At 38.0% G+C, this 25,004-nt stretch overlaps 1 protein-coding gene across 1 annotated transcript in view; it reads right to left on the reverse strand.

Annotated features, from left to right (window-relative positions):
* Vps41 (VPS41 subunit of HOPS complex) overlaps positions 1-12,374 on the reverse strand; it is a 165,871-nt gene extending 153,497 nt beyond the window's left edge. The window contains exons 1-2 of the mRNA XM_047561881.1: positions 12,325-12,374; positions 1,101-1,139 (exon numbers count right to left, since the gene is read on the reverse strand). Coding sequence (XP_047417837.1) covers positions 1,101-1,139; positions 12,325-12,345 — 60 coding nt within the window. The 5' untranslated portion in view covers positions 12,346-12,374. The remainder of the gene's footprint in view (positions 1-1,100; positions 1,140-12,324) is intronic.
* Positions 12,375-25,004: the final 12,630 nt, after the last annotated feature.

Raw genomic sequence — 25,004 nt, forward strand, 5'->3', positions numbered from 1 at the left:
AAGGTTGTCAGTTATTTACAGATTTCCAAAAATAAGAATGGTTATCTGTTTTTCAGAAAATTAACAATACTATACCCTATCTATAAGCACACTCAGAAATACCGTATCTGGAGTCCCACAGTAACAGAAATCCTACATAATGTTAAGAATCATGGCTAGAAAATGGTATAAGATATATGATGTTTTCCAAAAGATTATGCACAAGTCCAACAAAACTCATATAAAAACAATAGGTAATAAAACCCCAATTTAATAAACAATCACAGCTAGAGTCACATCAGTGTGAATTTCCAGCAGGTCATCATAGATACTTTTTATTTCCCTGAACTAAATGGAATATTAAAAGGGAAAAGAAATATTTCTTATACATTAGTCCACCTATAAAATTCATAAGCTAATTAATTTTTATTATGCTTAAACTTACTTCTTATGCATATTATTTAAAGAATTTTTTTAAAAGCCCTCATATTTTGAAAAGAATGACTTCATTCTCCTTAAGATATAATCTCTAACACAACTCCTTTGCAGGTTCCTTTTTTACTTTAAGAAATAAACTATAATTTCAATGATTCAAGAATTATACCAATAAGTACCTCATATTCATCAAGAGAATAAGTAAAATAAATATTGGGGCAAGAAGGGTAGCTCAGTGGAGAGTGTTTGCCTAGCATGTACAAGGCCCTGGGTTTAATCCCCAGCACCATGCAAAAAAAAATAACAAACAAAAAATAAAAAAAAACACAAATAAGTACTGTAAAACCTACATAGGATAATTTTAAAAAGCAAACAAACAGATGTCACAGTGTTGAGATTAGTTTTTAAAGCCTGACATCAATTTTCCCAGTGTCAACATGACATGGTGGTTAAAATGCTATTTGCAATGAAAAGAAAACTTTTTACTCCTTTTCCTGTTTATTGTTTAAGCTAGTCCATTCAAGAATTTTAAAGATAATAGGCATGCTCTTCTCCAAGATTTGACTCTAAAACCCTTTTTTCCCCCAACCCCAGCAACAGAAAATGTCCCATTTAGCAGAGCAGAACAAGCTCAAGGGAATGAATGGTAGTGACAAATCCTAGGGCTCCTTGAATTACCACCTTACCTCAGACTCATCTGTAGATTCTTCAAGAGACCCGGTTTCCTACAAAGCATAGAGAGGGAAATGATCAGAAGAGAAGACAAACCAATCAAAAGCATTTGTCAGGAGAAGGAGTCCTTGTGTCCCCACCTCTAACCTCTTTTGGGAAGGGCTTTTGCAACCACACTTTAAAGGACACTCCACATGCTCCTACTTTCCCATACCCCCTTCAACTTCACACCTTGGCAGGCCCGTTGGTTCCCAGGGTCCACACTTCTGTTGATCTCCCTCAAGCAGTCAGCAGGTGAACAAACTACCCCCGGGAACTTGTCACCAAAGGACCTGGAAGACTCTCTCCCTAGCTAATGGTGAAAATCCATCCAGCAAAGGTGCCTCACTGATCTCGGAAGGAAAGAGTAAACATTCATTTCAAACTACCTACAGGTCAATTCCTTATACTGAAAAGCTCTCGTGTTATTAATTATGATGCCATTTACCTGGCTAAATCAAAATGACTGTCTTGCTAACACAATGTTTAAAAAAGAATCCCCCTGCAGTGGTACCTAGCAGACTCTGTACAAAAACCCTGTGTAATTTACATGTGCTCTTTAAACCATTAACTCTAAGACAAATTCTGCCATTTAGCACAGTTTCCCTCTTGCTAGACAATGAATCTTGCCGCTCTGGAGGAAACAAAGCAAAAAGGGAAAAATTGACTTGATCCTGCTAATCTCTCACCTGTCCACTGAAAGAGAGAATCTGCTGATGCCATGCATCCTCAAAGAGGTCAGCAAAATGAAGATTTACTTAACGTACTTATAGATATCAATAGCAATAAAAGGTTACAACTAATATGCTGACACTGAATGTAAGCATTTTACAACAATCCATGAAATAAACAAAGAAAGAACAAAAAATATGGGGCAAGGTCATTTCACATCTAACTAATATTTTTTCAAGAAAAAAAAAGAACATTTTTAAGTCAGGCGCATATATTACTCAATTCAAGCTTGACAGCAGGATAAATGCAAATTTGGTGTTTAGAAACATTTTTATTTCATACATCAAAAATCAGCAAGAGCTTGGTTGGTGGCAGGCACCCTCTGGAATACAATCTTATGGAAAATACAGTCCCTGCACTTGAAGACCATATGTAAAATAGGGATAAATGTTACTATAATGAGACAATGAAATTAAGAATTATACTACTGATATCTCATTAACTATGATGAATATTAGAATCTCTACATTCCAATGCTGCCTGTTTAATTTAATGTTAATCTAAATCTTTAAAAGTTCTCATTAGTTTAAAGCTACAATTCTCCACAATGACTTTTGTTCTTAGTACCACCAAGATACATAAAAAATCCAACTTTTCTGCCACTTGACAGTTCCCCAGATAGTGACATGTAACATTTCTATCCTTCTAAACCCTTTTTTCTCTGCAATAACCATCCACTTCTGGGTTTTTAGTTCTCTCACCATCTTGGTCCTTCTCTTTTGGACACATTCTACTTTTAATATTAATAGGCACTATTCTAACAGAATAGAGAACCCAAACCCAAACACATGTAACAGACTAATTTTCCACAAAGGCGCCAAGAAGATACAATAGGGAAAGGTGCTAGAAAAACTGAACTTCCAACATGCAAAAGGAGGAAAGTGGAACCTTATCTTACACCACTCACAAAAATCAACTCAAAATGAACACAAGATCTAAATCCATAAAACTCCCAGAAGAACACACAGGGAAAGGTCCCTGACTTTGGCCTTGGCAATGCTTTCTTGGATCGTACCAAAAGTGCAAGCTACAAAAGTAAAAAGAATGGGACTGCATCAAACTAAAGAGTTTCTGCACAGCAAAAGGAAACAATCAACAGAATAAAAAGGCAGCTTATGGATTGGGAAAACATATGTGCAAGTCACATATTTTTATAAAGAACTATACAACTCAACAGCAAAACAAAAACATAATCCAATTAAAAAGAGAACCTTAGTAGACATTTCTCCAAAGACATAAAAGCAGCCAACAAGTATATGAAAAGGTGCTGAAAATTACTAATCATAAGGGACATGTGAATCAAAACCCATGAGATATTGCCTCCCATCCATTAGGGACATCTATTATCAGAAAGATGAGATAATCAGTGTCAGCAAGGGTGCAGAGAAAAGCAAATCCCTGAATACTGCTGGTGGACATAGAGATTGGTGCAGTCATTATGGAAGAGAATTTGGAGGTTATTAAGAAATTAAAAATAGCCAGATGCAGTGGTACACACCTATAATTCCAGGAGCTGTGGGGCTAAAGCAGGAGGATCACAAATTCAAAGCCAGTCTCACCAATTTAGTGATGCCCTAAGCAACTTAGCAAGACCCTGTCTCAAAATAAAAAGTAAAAAGGGATTGGGGGCTGGGGTTGTGACTCAGTGGTAGAGTGCTTGCTTGGCACTGGGTTTGATACTCAGCACCACATAAAAAATAAATGAAATAAAGATACAAATGAAATTATACATTTCTTAAAAAAAAGGTTGAGGATGTAGCTCAGTGGTTAAGCACTCCTGGGTTCAGTCTCCAGTACTAAAAAAAAAAAAGAAAAAATTTAAAAATAGAATTACTATATAACCCAACATTTCATCTTGCTTATACACTCAAGGAAATGAAATCCATTGCCTCCTCATAAAGATATCTGCAATCCCATGTTAATTATAGCATTAGTCACACTAACCAAGATAAGAAAACAATCTAAGTGTCTGCTAATAGATGAATACAGAAACTATAATATGCAACTCTATCTCACTCACACACACACATACACACACACAAACACACAGGAACATTATTCAGAACTTTGAAAAAGAAGAAATCCTGCCATTTGCCAAAGCATGGATAGTGCGGGACATTATGCTAAGTGAAATAAGCCAGAAACAGAAAGAAAAATATTGCACAGTCTCACTTATGTGTGGAATATTTTTTTGCATATTTATGAACTTCTTTTATTCAAATAGATTTTCACACTTCTTATCTAAGGACATAGGACAGAAGCCTGGGTAAGACAGACCTTGCATCCTGGGAGTGACTGAGGCCAATGCATCCACCTTGGCCAAAGAACAGATCTTATAGGCAAAAAAGTCAAACTTACAGAAACAGAGAATAAAACAATGGTTACCACGGGAAGGACAGATACAGATCAAAGGATACAAAGTAGCAGATATGTAGGATGATCAAGTTTAAAGACCTATATACAACATGAGAACTGCAGTTAGTAATAATGTATTGTATTCAGGGTTTTTGCTAATAGCTGTTTTTGCTACAGGGGACAAAATGAGTTACCTCTGTAAGATTAAGAACATATTAACTTGTTTTGTCATAGTAACTATTTTACTATATACACATCTCTAATGTCCTGTTGTACACCTTAAATGAGGCAGGAGGATTCCAAGTTCAAAGCCAGTTTCAGCAACTTAGCAAGGCCCTAAACAACTCAGATTCCAAGATCAAAGCCAGTTTCAGCAACTTAGCAAGGCCCTAAACAACTCAGTGAGACCCGGTCTCTAATTAAACAACAACAATGGGCTGGGGATGTGGCTCAGTGGTTAAGCACCCCTGGGTTCAATTCCAGGTTCCAAAAACAAAAGTACACAGTAAGATTTTTTAAAAGCATTTGCTATCCTGACTTTTTTACTCAACACCTATGATACATTTCTCATAATGCTAAAAGCTTTAACTATCTGCACCTTTATAACACAGCATCCTCCTGAACTTTCCTAACACCTAAAATTGGAACAGTGAGGACTAAGTTTGAACTCAATGACTTCTAACATACCTCCCATCTCTGAGAGCCCCTGAATATTCAGTTATTAGCATTATCAAAACAAGGTTCCTGATGACTGTGCCAATAAACGTCTAGATTCCCATTTCCTCATATCCAGAATTCTAAAAAGACACTTGATACTCTTTAAACATAAGGAAAATTTTATTTGGAATTAAAATACGTACTAAGTGTAAATGAGGGAATGTTGTGTCCTATTCATCAAATCAAAAGACATAAATCCCCAAACAGCAATGTCAATCCAAAGACTCAAAATCAAATTATACTCCTGCTATATACCAGAAAGAATGCAGTGCCAGAATCTAACACCTCAAGGTGTGCAGTTCTCAGAGACCTGCATTTTCAGGGAAAACTAAGCTCTGAGAGCTTCCAGGGGCAGGTGGCATCAAAAGAGAACATTTATTACAGGACACTCTAAGACCTACCCTGAGCATTAGCATGGACCTCCAGACTTATACAAGTGGTCTCAAAAAAATTACACTTTTATCCACAATCCTACCAAAGCAATGCATGAGTGACTTCAGAAATTAGCCTGGTCTATTATTTCTCAGCTGCTTTCATTCACCAATCCTCTCTCTTTAATGTTCTTACAGACAGGTGAACAAGAAGGCATAAGTACCCAATAAGGAATCTAAGCAGAAAGTCTGAACCCTGAGAACAGTTATTTAGAAAGAGTTTGTGGTTTTCAAATGTTTCAGCTTCCAAAAAGTCTGTGAAATACTATAAAATTGTTCTGTTCTCTACATGGAATACAGCACACACCAAAAGACAAATATTATATGATTCTGACTCTGCATACATTAGACAGAAGTTAACCAAAGGGGTGGGAGGAAGGGGTAATGGGAGATATTGTTTAATGGGTACAGATTCAATTTGTGATGATGAAAAGTTCTAGAGATGGAAAATGGTGATGGACATACAAAAACATGAATGCACTTAATGCCACTGAATCATACACTTAATAATGGTCAAAGTGGTAAATCTTATGCTACATAAATTTCCAAAATTAAAAAAATTGTGCTATTCTGGTGGAAGCAAAAGTACTGGGCTGAAAGATACCCAGTGACATAAATGTATAGCTGGACAAAACTGAGAAAAAGGCTGAAAGTGAAATTCAACAATTTACCTTTCTTTTGCAAAACAACCCTTGAAACTGAATCATCTATCCAAAGAACTTGACCTCAATTTTCTGCACTGTGAAATGTGACCCCTCTAATATACTTTACCTGCCATCTGGATTATCTTCCCAAAGCACAGATCAGAGTGTCAATGTCCTCCTCAAAGAACCCTCAGTAGTTTTCCAGTCTAAAGAATGAATTCAGATTCTCCAGCAAGGTAGTCAGAGCTCTTTACAGCCTGACCCCCAAGAGGCATTGAGCCTCACCTCCCACTCCCTCCACAAAGCTACACCCTCCAGTCACACTGGGTGATCTCTTGCTGAAATAGCACATGCTCACATCTCTATGAGAGAGGTGGCAAAACAGCATGGAGCCTGGATGTGGAATACAGGTGTTTTGTTTAGACTGGGTGATGTTTTTTAAAGTCTTTTATGGAAAAATCTGTATTTATGACTTCATGGAAATCAGACTATGTCTATGTAGTATCCACATTTACATATAACTTCAGTTGGACCAAAACAGTAATCCTGATGCAAAGTACTTGACACCCCAAGCACTGCCATCCTCCCCACTCATGTCATTACCACCTGCCTGCCCTGAATTTGTGACCCTTGCTGAGCCTTTCCTTACAGCCCTTGGGCCTTTGCCCAACTTGGCACTCATCCTAATAGTTTTCCCAGTATCCTCTTGAAGCTCAGTGGAACCAGCAGAGGGAACCTCAGGAAGGACACTGCCAGGCAGTCAGGACAAGGACCTTCACTCTTGCTTCAACATCAAAACTTGTTTTTTATGTTATATATTTCCACGTTGCCAATGTGAAGTTTAAGGTTTAAAAATCACTGGCTATTTTTAAATCTTCACTTTCTTTCACAGCCTAACCTAGGTCTCCTCACCTTTGCAGAACTGTATCCAGTAAGCCCAAGTCACAAGGTCCAGATCTGGCCTCCTTAGCTTTATTTCTTCGTATGCCCTCTGCTAGCACCTAATATTAACTGTCTTGTCCTAATAGCAATTATTTTAAATACACTATGGATAAATCCTAAAGTTTTGGCCTCTTTGTCTCCTACTTTCCTACCCAACATGTAAACTCAACATACGTTCGCCAGTGATGACAACAAGAGACAAGCAGCGATCTGAAACAGGAATGCTTGCTTCCTCTGTATATTCCCTGAGGAGCCTTTTCTCCAAGGGCCTTTTCTTCACACATATGCTCCAACTACTAATTCATGCCACCGGACAGTTACAGAAATGAATCTAGAGGAAGGCAAACAATGACAGGGTACACTGAATAAAATGTTAACCAAGCAGAGCCCCTGGGCTCTCAGAAGGCCCATCTAGTAAAGGCTTACAACCAACCCCATGCCTAAACTTCTATCAGCAGAGGTCCAATAACACTGACCTGGGAGAAGACAGTACAGCTGACCTAAGAGTCAGGAGTTAAGAGGAAGTCCAGGAGAGAAAGAAGCCAGGACTTCCCCGACTTGTGGATGAGACACTCAACAAGGTACTGTCACCTTCTGACCCTTTCCAGCAAAGAGTGTGCCCCAGCTGAGCTTAACAGGAAACAGGGTTATGAGAAATCCCAATGTCTGACATGCATAGAAAGGAGGAAATATTTTGTGTTATATGTACTTCATATCAACAGTTCAAAGAACCAGTTTGGGGCACTGAGAGAATGGGCTGTTTGCATAGGAAAGAGTAACTGGCAAAAGTATGGACACTTAGATTACAACCAGATTCAGTCCACTGGGCTCAGCTAACACACTCACCTATTCTGCAAATGAAAACCCGTGATGTCTGCTGCAGCGTGGAGAAAGGGACAAGCTCAGTTACAGTCTCCAAACTGATTTTGCATCAGAATCATCAAAACTCTGGGAAGGTAGTCAATATCCACTAATATACTCATATTTCAGGTTCTGATTCAATAGCTCTAAAATAAGAGCCTGAATTTGTTAAGAAAATAACACTAGAGGACCTGGCATCAAGAACAAACCAAGGCCACTATGAATGAGCAGCCATGAATGAGGAGCTACATGAGACAGAAGCCCCTAATCAGATAAGCGCTCCTTCCCCAAGGTAGTAATGCAAAGGATGCCAGGGAGACCACTAATAATCAGCTAGTGACATTGGCTTCCAACCAACCAACCCAGATGAAGATGAGCAGGAGAGTATACAAAGCAATAAGCAAGTTCAATTAAGCTTTAGTTATATGACAGTAACTAAACTTTAGTTATTCGTTAGCAAAGAGTGAACTCTAAAACTGTGTTGATTCTGTGCTTCTGTAACTTCTTGTTTGGGCTTTGCTTCTAACACTGCTTCTAAAAGATATACCTAGGCCAAACTGTAAGAAAAGAGAATTTTGCATAGTCCAGGTGTGAATGATTAATTTTGCCCTATCTGTAAGGCAACCATTTCAACCCAGCCACCTTAACATACTTTATCTCATTTCATACTCACAAGAGTCTTAGAGAGTAACATTTCCAACTTATAGACAAGAAAACTGAGGCATGTTGCCTTGATTTTTATTTTATAAACCTGGGAGCATTCATGATCATGGAAATGTGCCATCTGATAAACCATAGAGTCCACAATTAGGATAGAATTTTCCTACTTTATAAGATGTAGAGGGAGAATTCAAAGTACAAACTCTCTCATCTAGTCAAGAAATAAATGATCTGATTGCTTAAATACTTAATGGACCAGCCTCCAGGCTGGGTGAGTAGAGAAGATGAAAGGGTACCTGGTAGGAGTAAAGAATGTATCTATAGTAGTAACATTCCAAAGTCTCAAGTAAGATAAAAAAAATTTACGCAAATTCTACTGAACCTCATTTACAATATGACAATTGGAAAGCTATTCTTCCCCTAGTAAATTCGTTTAAGCATTTTATTAAGCACCTAACATCCGGAAAACGCTTAGCCCTATGGGAAATACAGACATGAGTAAGCTCTTGTTCCTATTCTTGAGGACTCAGCAATCTGTAGGAGAGATAAGATAAATACACAAACAACCAGACTTCAAGCAGAATGTTATTCATAAGAGAGGTATGAACAAATTCTGTTGGGCATCGGTGATTATGAAGGCCAACTATAAATCATTTTGGAGCCAAGCAAAACTGCTGGTTAGAAGATTTCCAGGCATGTGAACTATAAAATATAAACCTGGTTACTTTTGCGAGTTACCTTTACTATATTCAGCAAAAGCAAGAATTTCCCAAAGACTTAAAAACATCTGTTCATTCATACCCAAAAAGTGATTTTAGCTTTAGACTCTGAACTGTTTAACTTACTTGGCATAGATGCCACTTATTTGGTTATTCATAAAATGAAGGGTGGGAGTAATCATCAAATAAAAAAACACACACTCAGGAGAGTTCATGCCAAGAGGTTCAGTTTTCTTACCAATCCTGAATAGCTGTAGGAATTTACAGGGCACAGTACCAAGAAAAACACCTTCTTTTGCCCTCAACTATAACTTGTCATGATAGTTCACTTAATATTTAATTCCTAAAGAAGTCAGGAGAAGGAAAAACATTTGGGATTTCCAAAAAGGTTCTTCAAGGTGGCAGAATAGAACAATTAGCAAATTTAAATGGCTCCATTTTTGTACATTTATAGTCTTCCAAAATTTGTATAATAAAGGTCTACTATCAGATTTCAAAGGTTCCCTACTGTGAAATTCAAAGTCACCTATTAAGCAGAGTGCAAAAAAAGCTAAACACTTTCAATCTGTGAAGGATCGCTAGTACAGGTACAATCATTTGCTAGGTGTGTTTAAAAACAGAAAAATCCGTGAATATTTGCTTCTTTCTGTCACTGACACAGAGCACTGACTTTTTAGGAAAAACACTGACACCACTAAAGAGGCAAATGCCCACACCAACAGTGCACTGGCTGTTAAAACATCCATGGTGGAATGATGGCTTGAAGCAAAATCACTAAGGTAATAAAGGCTAATTCTACTTCATACAATTTTTAAAAAGATTTACATTATTACATATATTTTAAAAGGCAGGGTGCTCTAGTAAAATATCATGAACTTTGGAGGTAGATGACTAAAGATTTATTACAGACGAGAAAGTTCATCTGAGAAACTTCCTCAAGTTGATTGAATTTCAACTGGCTCAGCTATAAAGTTCAATTTAACATATTATTTATTAAATACCAAGTAACAGTCTAGTTCAGACATATGTTCTGAACCAATCATTGACAGATAGTTTATGTTCTAATAGTGAGGGTATACAGAAATGTACAAAAAAAGTAAGTAGAAATTTTAAAACTCAGCATGTTAAATGGTGATGAGTATTACAAAGAAAAATAATGTAGGGAGGAGGTTTCAAAGAATGTTGAAGGAGGTCTCAGTCCAAAAGAACACTTAGATCAAGGCACAAAGAAGTGAAAGAGAAAGTCCTGTGGATATCAGGAATCCTAAAGGAAGAGCATTAGCAAAGGTCCTGAGGTAGGAACATGCTTGGCTTATTAAATGAACAGTAAGAAAGCCAATGAGGCTAATGCAAGGTAGTAGAAGGGAAGAAAGAATGTAGTGGAAAATGAGATCAGAGAAAGAAGGCAAGGGGTGGCTAGGACAAGGTCCTACAAGGCATCAAGTCTACTGGAAGTGCACTGTCTTTTCCTCAGCATGAAATGAGAAGCCATTGGAAAGCTTGAAACAGGAAGAGGTTGTTCTACCATATATCAGAAAGGCCAAAAGTCATGTGAAGGGGTTTTTTAAACTTGAAAGTATTGTATAAATTTGAAACATTATTTTTACATCCCTAACTTTCTGTGTGTGTGTGTGTGTGTGTGTGTGTGTGTGTATTTTTTTAAAAAGCATGAGACAGCATTACCAAACTTGTCTTCTGGATAACAGTGATAAACACTATGGGCAACTCTCTCCATTTCTCTTACACTATATCTTAAAAATTAATAACCTTTCCTTTCGCTTTTATATCAAACCAAGGAACAAAGATATTCCAACATGAAATAAAGATTAATATGGTGAAAGACAATCACACCACTAATCAAACAGAACAATGACAGTCATGAAATGGTAAGTTCTTAATAAGTGTTTTCCTGATTGCCCAGAATGGAAAAGGGAAGTGTAAGTGTTCAAGATTCTTTTTTCATCACAATGACCAATAAAGCCATACTTCTGCCTAGTCAAATTTCTTAGTTATTGGGACACGTCAAATATATACAGAGAAAATTCTCATTATGAAATGCAAGTATGATGCAAAGAGTAAAAATTTAATTAGTGAACCAGATCAATGTATTTTGATACTAAACAGCAAAACATCCTCACATCACTTTTTAGAGGCAACATGGCAACCGATGGCCCTGTCAATATTTGAGGAAGAATAGTATGAAACTGAAAGGACACAGGAAATGGAAAATTAAATGACTGCTCGAAAGTTCTAGCCTAGGTCATCTTTTTTTTTTGTCATTTTGATTTTGTCTTTTAATCTAATGTGTGCACACCACTGTTGCTATATGAAAATAATGCATATTCTCATCATTAGTAAATACCCAAAACTTCAGCACCACGTTGCCAACTGTTGATTGGGCATTGCCATCTGATGTCACTGCAGACAACAAATAATCCCACTTCACTGAGCCCAACAGTTCTAAGCACTTTAACTTTGTGTAATAACTCATTTCATCTTAACCCACGTTCTAAGGAGGGTGCAATTATTATCTCCACCGTATATTTGAAAGTCAAATTGCCGAGAGTCACACATTTAAAAAGAATAGGAACTAGCTTTGGAGTCTAGCCATTTTTGCTCCAGAAGCATTTGTTACTAGGTATGCCTGGGCATTTTTGTTCTCTTAATCCCTGCTGCACTGCAATAATGCCTCAAGTCTGTACCTGAATCCAGTATATACAAAACTTATCATCTACTCTCTCCCACCTTTCACTGTACTATTCGAGTGGAAAGCAATTTAAATTTCAGTCACCTGGCCTCAAAACATCTCTTATGCCTCCCACAGGCACTTGAGGCTGCCTGGTCTGCCATTATACTAAAATTTTATGGCACACAGGCCACAGAGAATAGGCCCACGGCTAGATCGCCTGCCAAACGGGGGGGTGTGTCGGCGCGCTTCACCCGGGACCAGGAGCCCTCACTGGGACAGGCGGCCACCCCTGCACTAGGCTCCCTTAAAAGAACTTTCGCCGCCCTTCCATGCCCTGCCGGGGTCCGCCTCATCCTCCAACAGACCAACACGCCCCACTCCACGCCCTCTATCACCTCACTCTTGTCTCCGGGTCCCTAGTGCCGTGAACTAGCACTTGCAACCTTTACCTGATCTTCTGCTTCCGCCATGGTGCCGCCGAAGAGTCACATGACAGACCCGGAAATAAGAGAAAAAACCCGAGGCTGTCCTCCAGGCCTGCTGGGAAATGTAGTTCTAGCCGCCCCTGAGCTTAGCCAGCGCATCTTAGCTTGCAAAACTCATTTGGCCTCAAGCTCTGCAAGTTCAGCGGAGTCCTGCTTTGGAGAATCTGAACACAATCATTGTTAATGCTATGTATTATTTTATTGTTGTTCTAGTTTCTTTGGTTATTATCGTATTTACTAAGCACTTCTTATATATCAGACCGTGGGTTTAGAGCTTTAAATGAATTATCTCATTTAATCCTCCGAGAAATCCCTACCATTAACCCCATTTGTAGAACATTGTAGCTCTGTGGTCCCACAGCTATCAAGAGGCTGAACTAGGGTTAAAATTTGTTTTTTTCTGATGCCAAAGACGCTGTAATTATAAAATGATGATTAGTCTAAAATTGTTGCCCTTGCTTTTAAAAAAGTGTTTTAAGTGAATATTAAGTGATATTTGCAACGGAGAGTTAGATAACAAGTTAGACTACAACAAACATTTACCTCCTACTGCTTGCTGCTTTAAGTTGACATCTTCTGACATGTGAACACTGAAAAAAATTAATTGCTATTGTTTGTTAATTTTTTAAGCACCACCTATAGATAAATATTAAAGATAAGAATATAAACTTGGCCTTGGTAAAATCTGTAAAATCACTGTAATACTTTTTTTTTTTTTTGGTTCGGGGGGATTGAACTCAGGGTCTCTCAACCACTGAGCCACATCCCCAGCCCTATTTTGTATTTGACTTAGAGACAGGGTCACACTGAGTTGCTTAGCACCTTATTTTTGCTGAGGCTGTTTTTGAACTCCCAATCCTCCTCAGCCTCCTAAGCCGCTGGGATCACAGGCATGTGTACACTGCACTCAGTCACTCTATTACTTTTATCTTGGGGAAAAACTGATTCCCTTCTCCATGTTTCTGGACATTATGAACTCTTTCCTACTTCTCAAGAATCTGCAGTATCTTATCCAAAGACAAGCATTTTTCTGCTTTCCATTCACTTGAGAAGCTGTTAAATAGCAGAGGCATCACAGATGGCAAATTGTGGAGGATGCTTCATTATTCTTTTTGATTCCCTGTGCCACATTAACTCTGACTTCTCCAAGTCTCTACCTGTCACTTGCTTGACCCATGACTCCTCATTGACCCAGAAGCCAGAGTGATGTCATCTTTCCCAAGGACCCAAAACTCTTCCAGACCTTGCTGGGGTCAATCTTCTCATCTGCTAATCAGCCACAAGGCAATGAAGGTGGACCCACCAAAGCATTTCGATATTCATAGGCAAGCACCCAATGTCCTAAATATCAACCTTCCCAATCCAAGAGTTTCCCACATCTATTACAAAGTAACCCAGAACCAAACATTGCTCTTGATGAACTCCAAGTCCCAGAAAGAACTTTGTATAGACCAAAGATGGTGTGGAATCCATCAGTCCATTCTCCACAGGAACTATAAATAAGCCTGGTTCTTGTACTTTTCTTTCTTTCACAAACTGTCATTTTTCCCTTTTTCCATTATGAGCTGGACTCACCCAGAAACTTCTAGGACTACAGCCTTTTCAAATTGGCAATCTCTTCTGCTTTGGTGCAATGACCATGATCAGGGTAAGGAAGGAAAAAAAAGATTATTACCACTGTTTTTCCTCCAGGGTGCTTTTGTTTTATTGCTTAATTTTATTTTGGTAAGAAGTCAGGCAGCAGCACTTCCAGAAAAAGAATGATTAAATACTGAGAAAATTGCTACTGAAATCCAGAACAAGGTTTTTTGTTGTTGTTGTTCTCCCAAAATTCCATTTTTCTCCCCCAGAACAGTGTGTGGTCCCTAAATTTTTGAGGATTCCACAACCTGGGCAGGTCCTGACTTCTCTCTTCCTTCTTCTAGACTGCCAGGGCTCTTACCTGGCCTCTGAGGCCAGCTGAGCTGTATTTTCTCCCAGGCCTGCACCCTGGTCCTATGTTGATATTAGAATTAGGGGTGGGGGCCAGTTGAAAGTCTTCAATGAAGGGATCTCCTATGATTCAGCCTCTTGCCAAGGCTGCTGCTTCCCTATGTCTTTGTTGAACTTGCTGTATTCTGTTTTGGCAACTGGAGCTTGATGGGTCTTCTCCACAACTTGTCTAAAGGACTCAATCCCTTTCATTTGGCACACAGCTTGTGCTTGGGAAGACCTCTTAGTGGAGAACACACGCTGGCAGCCCAAACAAGCAAAGCTGGAGACCATTCATCCACTCCTGGTCTTCATTCTGAAATGAGGAATGTTCAAACACTCTTTCTCAAAAAGGTTGGTATGAAACTGACTGAAGAGGCAAACAAAGTTTGTTGCAGATTTTCCTCTACTCATTCATCCCAGAGTCTGGGTCTATTCCCCATTCAGTGTACTATCTTGATTATAAGGAGATATTATGAGCATTGTATCATTTGTTGTTTCGTTTTGGACAGACTGAAAAAATAAAAAGAGTCATAGGTATGGAAAGATGAAATCTACCAGCTACAGACTAGCAGGTTCATGCTGAGTCTATGGACAGGATGAAATGCACATGTGACCTCCAAGCTGTGAAGGGTTTAGGTTTTCCTTATCCAAGAGGTCCTGTAGCCTCCTGCAACCCAAAGTACACTCCACAGGGCACAAGGGAGCTTGTTAGAAATGAATAATTCTGGGCACTCTGAGAGACCTGTTGAACAATATCTGAATTTTAATAATATTTCCAGGTAATAAGAATGTAGATTAAAGTTTGGAAAATTTCCATCCTGTCCTTGTTTCTATGTTAAATCACCTGCTTCTTTCATGCATATCATCAGTTTACCTTCACCCAGCTACAAGCTATGGAGGTAAAGATTTAACTTCTTATTCTGTTTATAGACCCTAAAATTGTTAATGGACTTCAGAAACCAGGCCTAATGACATATTTGTAGAGTGGTTCGCTGGCTTTAAATATCTGCCTCATAAGTTTGCTCTATAGATGTGAAACAGTTTACTAATTGTCATGATTTAGATCTGTATTGTTCCCCCAAAAGCTCGTGTATCGAAAATATCATCCCCAGTGCAGCAAGGTTCAGAAGGGGGCTTTGGGGTGATAGTTGAATAGGAGAGCTGTAACTTCATCAATGGATTAATCTATATGATAGATTAATAATTTGAATGGACTATACAGGGTGGTAATGTAAAAAGGTAGGTGTGCTAGAGAAAGTGGGTCACTGGGGACACACCTAAGGGTCTGTATAATATTCTTGCTTCTCCCTCTCTCTCCACTGCCCCCACTCCCTGCCATCCCTTGCTGCTTCTCCTGACTGCCTGTGCTAAGTAGTTTTCATCTGCCATGCCCTTCTGCCATAATGTTTCTGCCTTGGAGCAAGCAGACCAGGGACTGAATTCTCTGAAACTGTGAGACAAAATAAATCTTTCCTCCTCTAAGCTGTTGTTGTCAGGTATTTTGTTCATGGTGATGAAAAGCTAACACACTAACTCAATAAATTATATCCTTTTATTCATAATAATAACCTTTTCTCATTTTTAAACAATGTGAATGGATTCAATATTTTACATTAAAAAATAACATTTCTTAATTCAGGAAACTGGAAAGATAAAGTTTTAAAAAATTAGCCTCATATCCCTTTCATTATTTAGGGCTTTTTATTTCCCCCAATCTTTAACTTTCATTCCTTCTTAGATTGCTACCATTTTAGCCTAATAGCCAGTAACAAGCAAAATTATGCCATATTGTCCTACTGACTACAAGCACCAATCTTAGCCTTTCTTTAATTTACTTTCCAGAATAGCAAAAATAATAACAATGCTACCTTTAACAATATTGGAATTCCTCAGTTTATTTTTCAACTTAGTGTAACAAAAATTGTACCCACTGAAACCTGTTACCTTCTAGTGTTCTAAATGTCATTTCAAGATACATCTTGTGGGAAACTTCCTTTGCATCACTATAAAACATGCCTAGGATAATTAGTTTATAAATGGAATAGGGTTATTCTGACTCACAGTTTTGTAGGTCCTAGTCCGTGACCAGTTGGTTGATCCCATTGCTTTTGGGCCTGAGGCAGGGCAGCGCAGTATGGCAGAAGTATGCCGCAGAGCAAACGCCTCATCTCATCACCAGGGAGCAAAAGAGGAAGAGGAAGGGGCCAAGGTACCCTGTTACACCACCTGCAATTACCCTCAGTGCTTGACAAGGATTCCGCTGAGTAATAAAGATGTTTGCAAAGTCTCATCTCATTGGGAATTTGGGTTGTGGGCTTTCCTTCCTTGCTTGCTTAATATGTATAGATTTACTATTATTTTATGTGTTTTCCCTGAAAATAGGGGTCTTAACAGAACCAGTGTTAGAACATAAAAATCAGACTTCTAATGGAACAGTGATTTCAGATTTATTCATTTGCTATGAAACTTTGAGTAACCAAGATTGCTAGGAGAAAATACAAAAACAGATTCTAGCTGCCGATCCCCTGTTGACTACTCTCAGATGACCTGAAACACGCAGGCGAATAATTCCAACCCCATCAGGAAGGATTAACAGGAACAGAAGAAATAAAGGGTTCCTCAATGTTAAGTTCACACAGTGTAAGATGATATCATATATTTGTTAGCGTAAAATGTCTATCATTTATTAACTACAGGAGTAGTCATGTGACTAATGTTTATTCAGCCCTACTGAGCTTGCTTTAAACTTTATGATTAGTTAAATATTAATATGTCTTATTGTTTAGTTATAGGTTATCACAAGTAAACAATTACTAGAATAATTAGAATACTTTATTGTCTAGTAATGATTATACAAAATATTTTTTTTTCTCCTTGGGACCTTTTCCTGTTCTGAAAAAACATGTGTACTGCTACCTTTTAATGTATATAAAAAGTTGGCTGGGAAAAATAAAATTTAGAACTTAGCATCCATTCCTTGAGTTTGTGTTGCTTTGTCTCCACTGTGCCAACGCCTACTCCATCACCTGAGACCACTACGACCCCTGCTAGGGCTGGACCCCGGCAGTACCCCTATCCCCTTCAATGACCCAAATGACCCAAAAACCTCCCTCTAGGTCGCCTCCACATCTGGAAGTTTCCATCACCTCCCAATAGTGCTTGCTGGGGACGATCCTTTAAACCTGTGCCTATAGGAGACACTTAAGATACAAACTATAGCCCTGAGCAAAAACATTAAATTAACCACTGAGGCACATCCCAGCTCTTTTTATTTTTATTTTTTATTTTGAAACAGGGCCTCAGGAGGTTGCTTACAGCCTCACCAAGTTGCTGAGGCTGACTTGGAACCTGAGATCTTCCTGCCTCAACCTCCTGAGCTGCTGGGATTACAGGCACATGCCACCACACATAATTACAAAATGTGCCTAATTACAAAAAAAGGCATGTTAATGATATATATAATTAGAAAATATAAATTATATATATAATAAAAGCTATCAACAATGCTTCATCATTGCTGTATGTTTTTTCTTCTCCCCTCCCCAGCCTTCTTCCTTTCCCTTCTTCCTCTGTGTTTAAAGGATTTTTCCCAAAGAAAAATCACATCATTAAATATTGCCATCTGCTTTCTTCTCTTATGTACATTTCAACACCATTTTCCAACAACATTATAAAATAAAACATTTTAGTGGTATATATTATAATTGCATTCTATGAAAAATAAAAATTTATGCAATCATTCTTTTGTTATATTCAAAAATATATAATTAGATATATATCAAATATATCTAGTTAACATACCATTGTCTGGTTTGTAAATACTTCCTTGGAAAAATATGCTGAAATAAAATAGTTTGGTTATTGAAACCTTTGAAGTTGTCATGAAAGTTCTTTGTAAATATCAAGAGATGCCTTTTTAAAAAAAACTATTAAATACTGCAATGTGGTGATTTTGAATAACTGAGAAAAAAATTTATTCATCCTTTGGATTCCTGTTATATGTCTCACTAACTAATATTTCAAAGACCATCTGTTTGAGTTTTCCCCAGACATAGACTGCTGATGTGAAATCCACTTACTGAACTTCTTTTGTATTTTTGACAGAAAAGCACAAAACTAATTTTTTAACTAAAAACATAAATTCAATCTGCTCAGGATCCAGGTGTTTAGCTGTGCCAAGAAAATGTGTTATCTCATAGAAAATATTTCATTTTCAATCAGAATTTTGAAACAAGATGCTTAAACACATCCTGCCTTTGGAAGCAAATATTACTTGTGAAGCAAGGTCCATTTCTCAGCAAGAGTTCAACTTCAAGATTTGTTTGTCAAAGAAGAGCCTTTCTCTTTCATATATCTTGAATCCTGCAAACATAAAAACATGAAAAATTGAAAATGAAAAGAAGAGTAAAGAAGGAAGTTTTGTCACACTAAGTGAAAGCAAAGGTAGTTCCCAATTATGTTTAAAATTTAACAGAGCTAGCAAGTTAATTCATTAAAACTTAATAGTCACTTTTTTATATAAATAGTAATTATACAAATTCTTAGCCAGACGGCTATCTCATCTATAATACAGTTGAATCTATACATGATATGAAAATAGTGAAAAATATTGTTGCAATTAAAGTAAGTAAATAAAGCAAAAACGCTATGATGTTGGTTTAATAGTTTGGACTTATCTCAAACATTTCTTTACAAAACAAAAAAGCACTCAAAGTTATAGGGGTTTTATATATATATAAAATATATATATATATATATTTTGTTGTTGTTGTCATTGTCCTTGTTGTGTTTCTGCTGTACTCCCATCATTTATTGAACTAGCAAGGCAGGATTGTGACAACCAGGGAGCTTATCCAACATTTATGACACTGTTAGTATGGGAAAATGCAACCTTAGTTATAAGACTCTGACCCAAAAACTAGGTTTAGAGTGTTTCAATTGTTGCTTTAAGGAGGGAATGACTTTGACCACTCCTAGGGAAGACTTGTTCTTTAATATAGAGAGCATAACCATGGAGAACACAAGAAAAAAGAAAGTTCAAAATGCACAAGTTGGATGACATTGCACACAAAAATGAATTCATACCCACAGCTTTAGGTAATTATCATTAGATTCCCATGTGGTACAGCTGGGATTCTGCACCTGCAGTTTTAACCAACCTGGAATCCAGAATATTTTCAAAAGAAAATAAATTGCATCTGTACTGAACACATACAGACTTTTTTCTTGTGATTCTTCCTTAGACAATATAGTATAGCAACTATGTGCATAGCATTTATACTGTATTAAGTATCATAAGCAATCAAGAGATGATTTAAAGTACTCAGGAAGGTATATGTAGAGTATATGAGAACACTATGCCATTTTATGTAAGTGACTCTTTTAGTCAACTTTTTCACCACTGTGACCAAACACCCAACAAGAACAATTTTAGAGGAGGAAAAGTTCATTTAGCACTCATGGTTTCAGAGGTCTCAGTCCACAGACAGCTAACTCCATTGCTTTGGGCCCAGAGTGAGACAGAACATCATGTGGAAGGATATGGAGGAGGAAGGCAGCTCAGGACATGATAATCAGGAACCAGAGAGAGAAACCAAGTGAACTGCAACCAGCAAGGCCATCAAAGGGTTGGAGCTATACAAGCCATTTGGAGAGCAAATTATGATGTCATGTGCCTCATATGCTAGACATGGAGGACTTGTTTGCCCAGATAGATTTTGGTCTTGATCCCACCCTTCCTTTCTATGCCCCTATCTCTCCCTTGTGGAATAGAAATATTTATTCTGTGCCTTTCTATTTGAATATATGAAACTTACTTTTGATTTTTATTGGGGTTCAGGCTGAGAGTTTGCCTTGACTCTCAGAGGAGACTTTGGACTTGGACTTTTGGACAATCCTGAACTAAGACTGTGGAAACTATTGGAAATGGACTCAATGTATTTTGCATTGTGAAATGGGCATGAGCTTTTGGGGACCAGGGGCAGCATGCTATAGTTTAGATGTGAGATGTCCCCCAACAGCTCATATGAGAGACAATGTAAGAAATTTCAGAGGGGAAATGAATGGGTTATGAGACTCTTAACCTAATCAGTGCATTAATCCACTTCAAGGGATTAACTGTGATAACTGTAGGCATGTAGGGTATGTCTGGAAGAGGTAAACTTCTGGGGGTGTGCCTTTGGAGTGTGTATTTTGTCTCTGGTGAGTGAAGCTTAGTCTCTATGCTTCCCAACACCACATTCTGAGCTGCATTCCTCTGTCATACTCTTCCCTTACCTTGAGCCCAGAACAATGGAGTTGTACATCTATGGATTGAGACTTCTGAAACCGTGTGCACCAAATAAACTTTTCCTCCTCTAAAATTGTTATTTTCAGGTCGTTTGGTCACAGTAGTGAAAAAGTTGACTAAAACAGAGTTTTAAATATCAGATGATTTTGGTATCTATAAGGGTCCTAGAACCAGTCCTCTGTGGATACTAAAGGACAATTGCATTTCTATCTGGTTTAACAATTACTCAAGAAAAATTTGTAGGTGGTAATACCAGAATAAAAGAACAAATATCCCCCAGCTAATGTCATGAACTTCTCTAACCTATAAATGACTCTCAGGCCATCTGAAATGCTCTTCCTGTCATGCATGCCTTTCCCTCAGTCTGGTACTTATAGATCCTTCTTCACTCTGGGATGTTTGGTCTTGCTGTTCTCATAAGCCAGATTCTACTCTTTCTCTCTGATCCCCTTCTGGAGACACCCCCCCTCTTTTCACTGGACTTCATTGGACTTTATTGTACAGGTGACACATGAAAATGAAAATGGGGAAAGGCCTTTTGGATAGGATTGACCATGGAGAAAGAAAACAGTGTCCTATCGTCAGTTAATATGTGTGACGGGCCTCTGGCTACTAAGGCTGCTCCTGGTTTTCCCCATCCCAATCCTATTTGTTACAGCTGTGACAACCTAGTTGTACAGAAATTCCACTTTAAGTATTTATTATACGTTTTGATAGACATCTATTGGATCACCTGTCCAGCACTCTTCCTGGGACTTACCTACCTATGTCTCTGGCTCACCACCAACATGGTACCTACAAAGTCCCTCTACTTATGGATACAGTGTATTCATATTTATCCTTTCCCTGAGATTTTTGGAATTAAGAATGAAAAAGATCAAACTATTTCCTGATATTTGGATTATGCTAGATATCATAGGAACTGTTTTTGGTGAAACAAGTTCAAATTAGTTTTCTGATGATAACAGTCAAAGAACCCTAAATGATGTGTACACACACACACACACACACACACACACACACACAGAGTTGGCTTTCTCCTCTAAGCAATTTTTATGTCATATCTTCCCTGCCCTTTGCTCTAGTAAGTGGGCTTTGGTAACCAGGGAAACCGTCTTGGTTCCCAGACCTGAGGGATTAAGGAAAGGTATCTCAGAATAGATAGAAACAGCACTGAATTCTCTGCTCTTTGGAAGATGCATATAATTGTCACTCCCACCTTTCCTTGATATGTTCCCTTACTTGCATGTGGCACTGACAAAGGCCAGACTTCTCTGAATGCTAGCTGAATTTCAGCCAGTAAGTGATTTCACCATGCTTCGTTGCTAGATTTCAGATGAGCAATCAGTCACATTCATGGCCAGGAGCCATTTTGAAAGATAGTTTCAAGTTCAGGAAAAATTTTAATGCAAGGATATTGGCTCATTTATCTGGTTCAGGGACTGGGTTAAGACAGTACTAAGCTCGGTTCCCATCTCTGGTGGATCTGGAGGTGAGATGGCTATGAAGGAGAGTGTTCAGGAAAATCCCTAGACCAACCAGGCATCCACCCAAAACCTACCTGTAATGCCATCAGAGTAGTCTTGTTATAATAAATATTTCTTGAGTTAAAAGCATTACTCTACTCTTGCTTTGGTGGCATGTTTGGAGATAAGTCTCCTGCATTTTGACAGAAAGGTATAACGCACGGAACAATGAAGAATTAGGTACAACTTTGCAAAACAACTCTTCCTAAACAAGGCATGGTCTATTCTCAGAGCATTGAATTTCTATCATCTTTGAGTTCTAATCTTTTAATGGTTGGAAATCTTTCCTCTTCTACTAACAAACTGAAATAAATTACAGGTTTTTCTTTTTCTAATGATCTAAAATGTAGCCAGGTTTGTACTCTGGACCACAATGTGCACACATTATCTAAGATACTTATGCTAAACTGCAGAATTGAAGAAAGTATTCAGACTTCAGTAGTGATAATCTGTGCAGACCTGGTGTAGTTTCATACCTGGGAAAGGATTCAATAGCTACAGTTATAAGCTGTGCTCCAACTGGCACATTGCAGCAAATTACTGGAAAATCAATGCATTTAGTGAGTATGTCTACAACCCAAAAAGTCATTTCTCCTACAAGAATGGCTCCTTTTTATATTTGCACATACTGCATTCTGTGAATTGGGCTAGTCTCAGTGAAATTCTTAGAACTCATGCATGAAATATGTCTAAGATTCTCACACAGAAATATTAATAGTATATTATCACCATGTGATTTTATTTAGAATATTGTTAAAAGTCATATTTTATATTACTCATTTACAGAGGTGGTAGTTACTCATCTAGCAATTAGTATGTAGTGAGGGTAAACATATGAACCAAAGGTTAAGAGACCATTTTGCTGAGCATACTCTGTGAGAATAGCTATGTAGAGTAGCTATATAGTGTGAGAATGTTCAGCTAAATTCAGAGATTCAAATTGATTACTGCCATAGTTTAGTATCAACTTTTCTCTTTTCCTTTTCCCCTTTTTGAAGATATCCCAAATTGAATTCATAATCTTGCTCTAAAATCTCTTCCTCCTGTGTTTTCCTTCTCCATGACTGGAACCACTGATATGCCTATCTGTCTGTTTTGTGTGACTATAACAGAATATCTGGGTGGGCAATGTATCAGGAAAAGAATATTATTTTGGTTCACAATTCTGATGCTTGAAAAATCCAAATAGTATGGTGCTGGTGTCTGGTGAGGTACTCCTGGCTGTGTCACAAGGTAAAACATAGAGAAAGAGAACCAGCTGTGAGCAGGAGGGACCAAGCATATGGAGTGGCCTTGCTTTATAACAACCCACTCTCTCAAGAACTAATGTAGTCACATGAGACCTGATCCACTCCCACAAGACCCTATTATTCTAAGGATGGTACCCCTATAATAATTGCCCACCAGGACCTACCATATCAATATTATTTTGGGGGTGGGGACCTAGATTCCACCCCATGAACCTTTGAATGGCAAACAAAATCCAAATCATAGCAATGTTCAAGTCAGATAGCTCGGAGTTATACTTGATGCTTCCTTCCTTCATATTCCCAGACCCCAACAAGTCACCAAGTTCTGTGATTTAGCCTTCACCTCCCTGTGTACCCTTCTCTCCATCCCCATGGCACCTATCTTAATTCAATTCATCTAGAACATTGTAACATCCTACTAATTGGTCTCTCTACCTACATCCCCATCTCTCTCCACTTATTCATTTTGCAGCCAGAGTGATATTTTAGAATAGATACATGATTATAAAACTCTGCCTAAAATTCTTCACTGACTCTCCAATGCTCTTGGGATAAAATCTAACTGATTTGTATTCACCACCTCTCCAGTTTCATTGGCCACCACTCCCTCTTCCACATTCTTCTCCAGCAGTAGAGTCGCTTGCTCTGCTTTATGTGCCCCACTATTTCTAGTATTTGGACCTTCGATTCATCTAAAAGAATTTCTCCTAACTTGTTTCCCTACCCCACTCCCACACTTGTTTGCTAAAACCTCAGATTTCAGAACTGTCATTCATTTTTGAACTACAGAAATAAAAATTGCCTATTAATATCTTCAAAAGTAAATATACTTTCTATTTCGAATTTGGATTCGTTGCAAACTTCTGAGAATTTCAGGCAATTCAAGTTATTGGTTACCATGAAATGAAAACTTTCTTTTTAAACATAGATGGTCCTATTCTTGGAAAGGAATTTGCTACCCTGGGACACTGGAGGTCTTTTAAGTGTACCCACAGGGGTACAATTCCACAAATATATGATTATTTAACTCTGAGTTGAACAAGTTTCTTTCAGCATCTAATATTGCCTTTGATAATGTCCTTCCTCCTTCTGGGTTATTATTTGACGCTAAAAATAACTATTTTGCTAAATATATTCCATTTGTAAGTTATGAAATAACTTAAAAATAACTTAGCCCTCAAAACAATCCTAATTCTTGGAACTGGTTTTCTGGATTCTTTGTAAATTGCTGTCCTGCTTTTCTGAAAGACATTCACCTCTGACTGCTTTCTCTCCAGCTCTTACAGTCACTGGTAAAGTTTACTATTAGGTGGTTCTATAACCATCTCTGTGAACTGCCTCTTGAGGACCTGGTTTTTGGGTTTACAGTACTAACTCTAGAACATTCAAACTGTGGACATTTGTTGTTAGGCCTATAGGAAGTTTTTCTTTCATTGTTTTCCTGGTCAAAACCTTTGGAAACCTATTGGCAGATGTTCATTAAATATGGAGAAAAATTGAGCCTCTTAATAGGAGTCGTTTCCTTCCAAAAGTGGGTAGAATTAATTTCATCTTCAAAATAATTAAATGTGCTTGAAAGGCTTACTGCTAATTAGATCAACTCAG

Source organism: Sciurus carolinensis, chromosome 8 (genome assembly GCF_902686445.1).
Source record: "Sciurus carolinensis chromosome 8, mSciCar1.2, whole genome shotgun sequence".
In the NCBI taxonomy this organism is placed as follows: domain Eukaryota; kingdom Metazoa; phylum Chordata; class Mammalia; order Rodentia; family Sciuridae; genus Sciurus; species Sciurus carolinensis.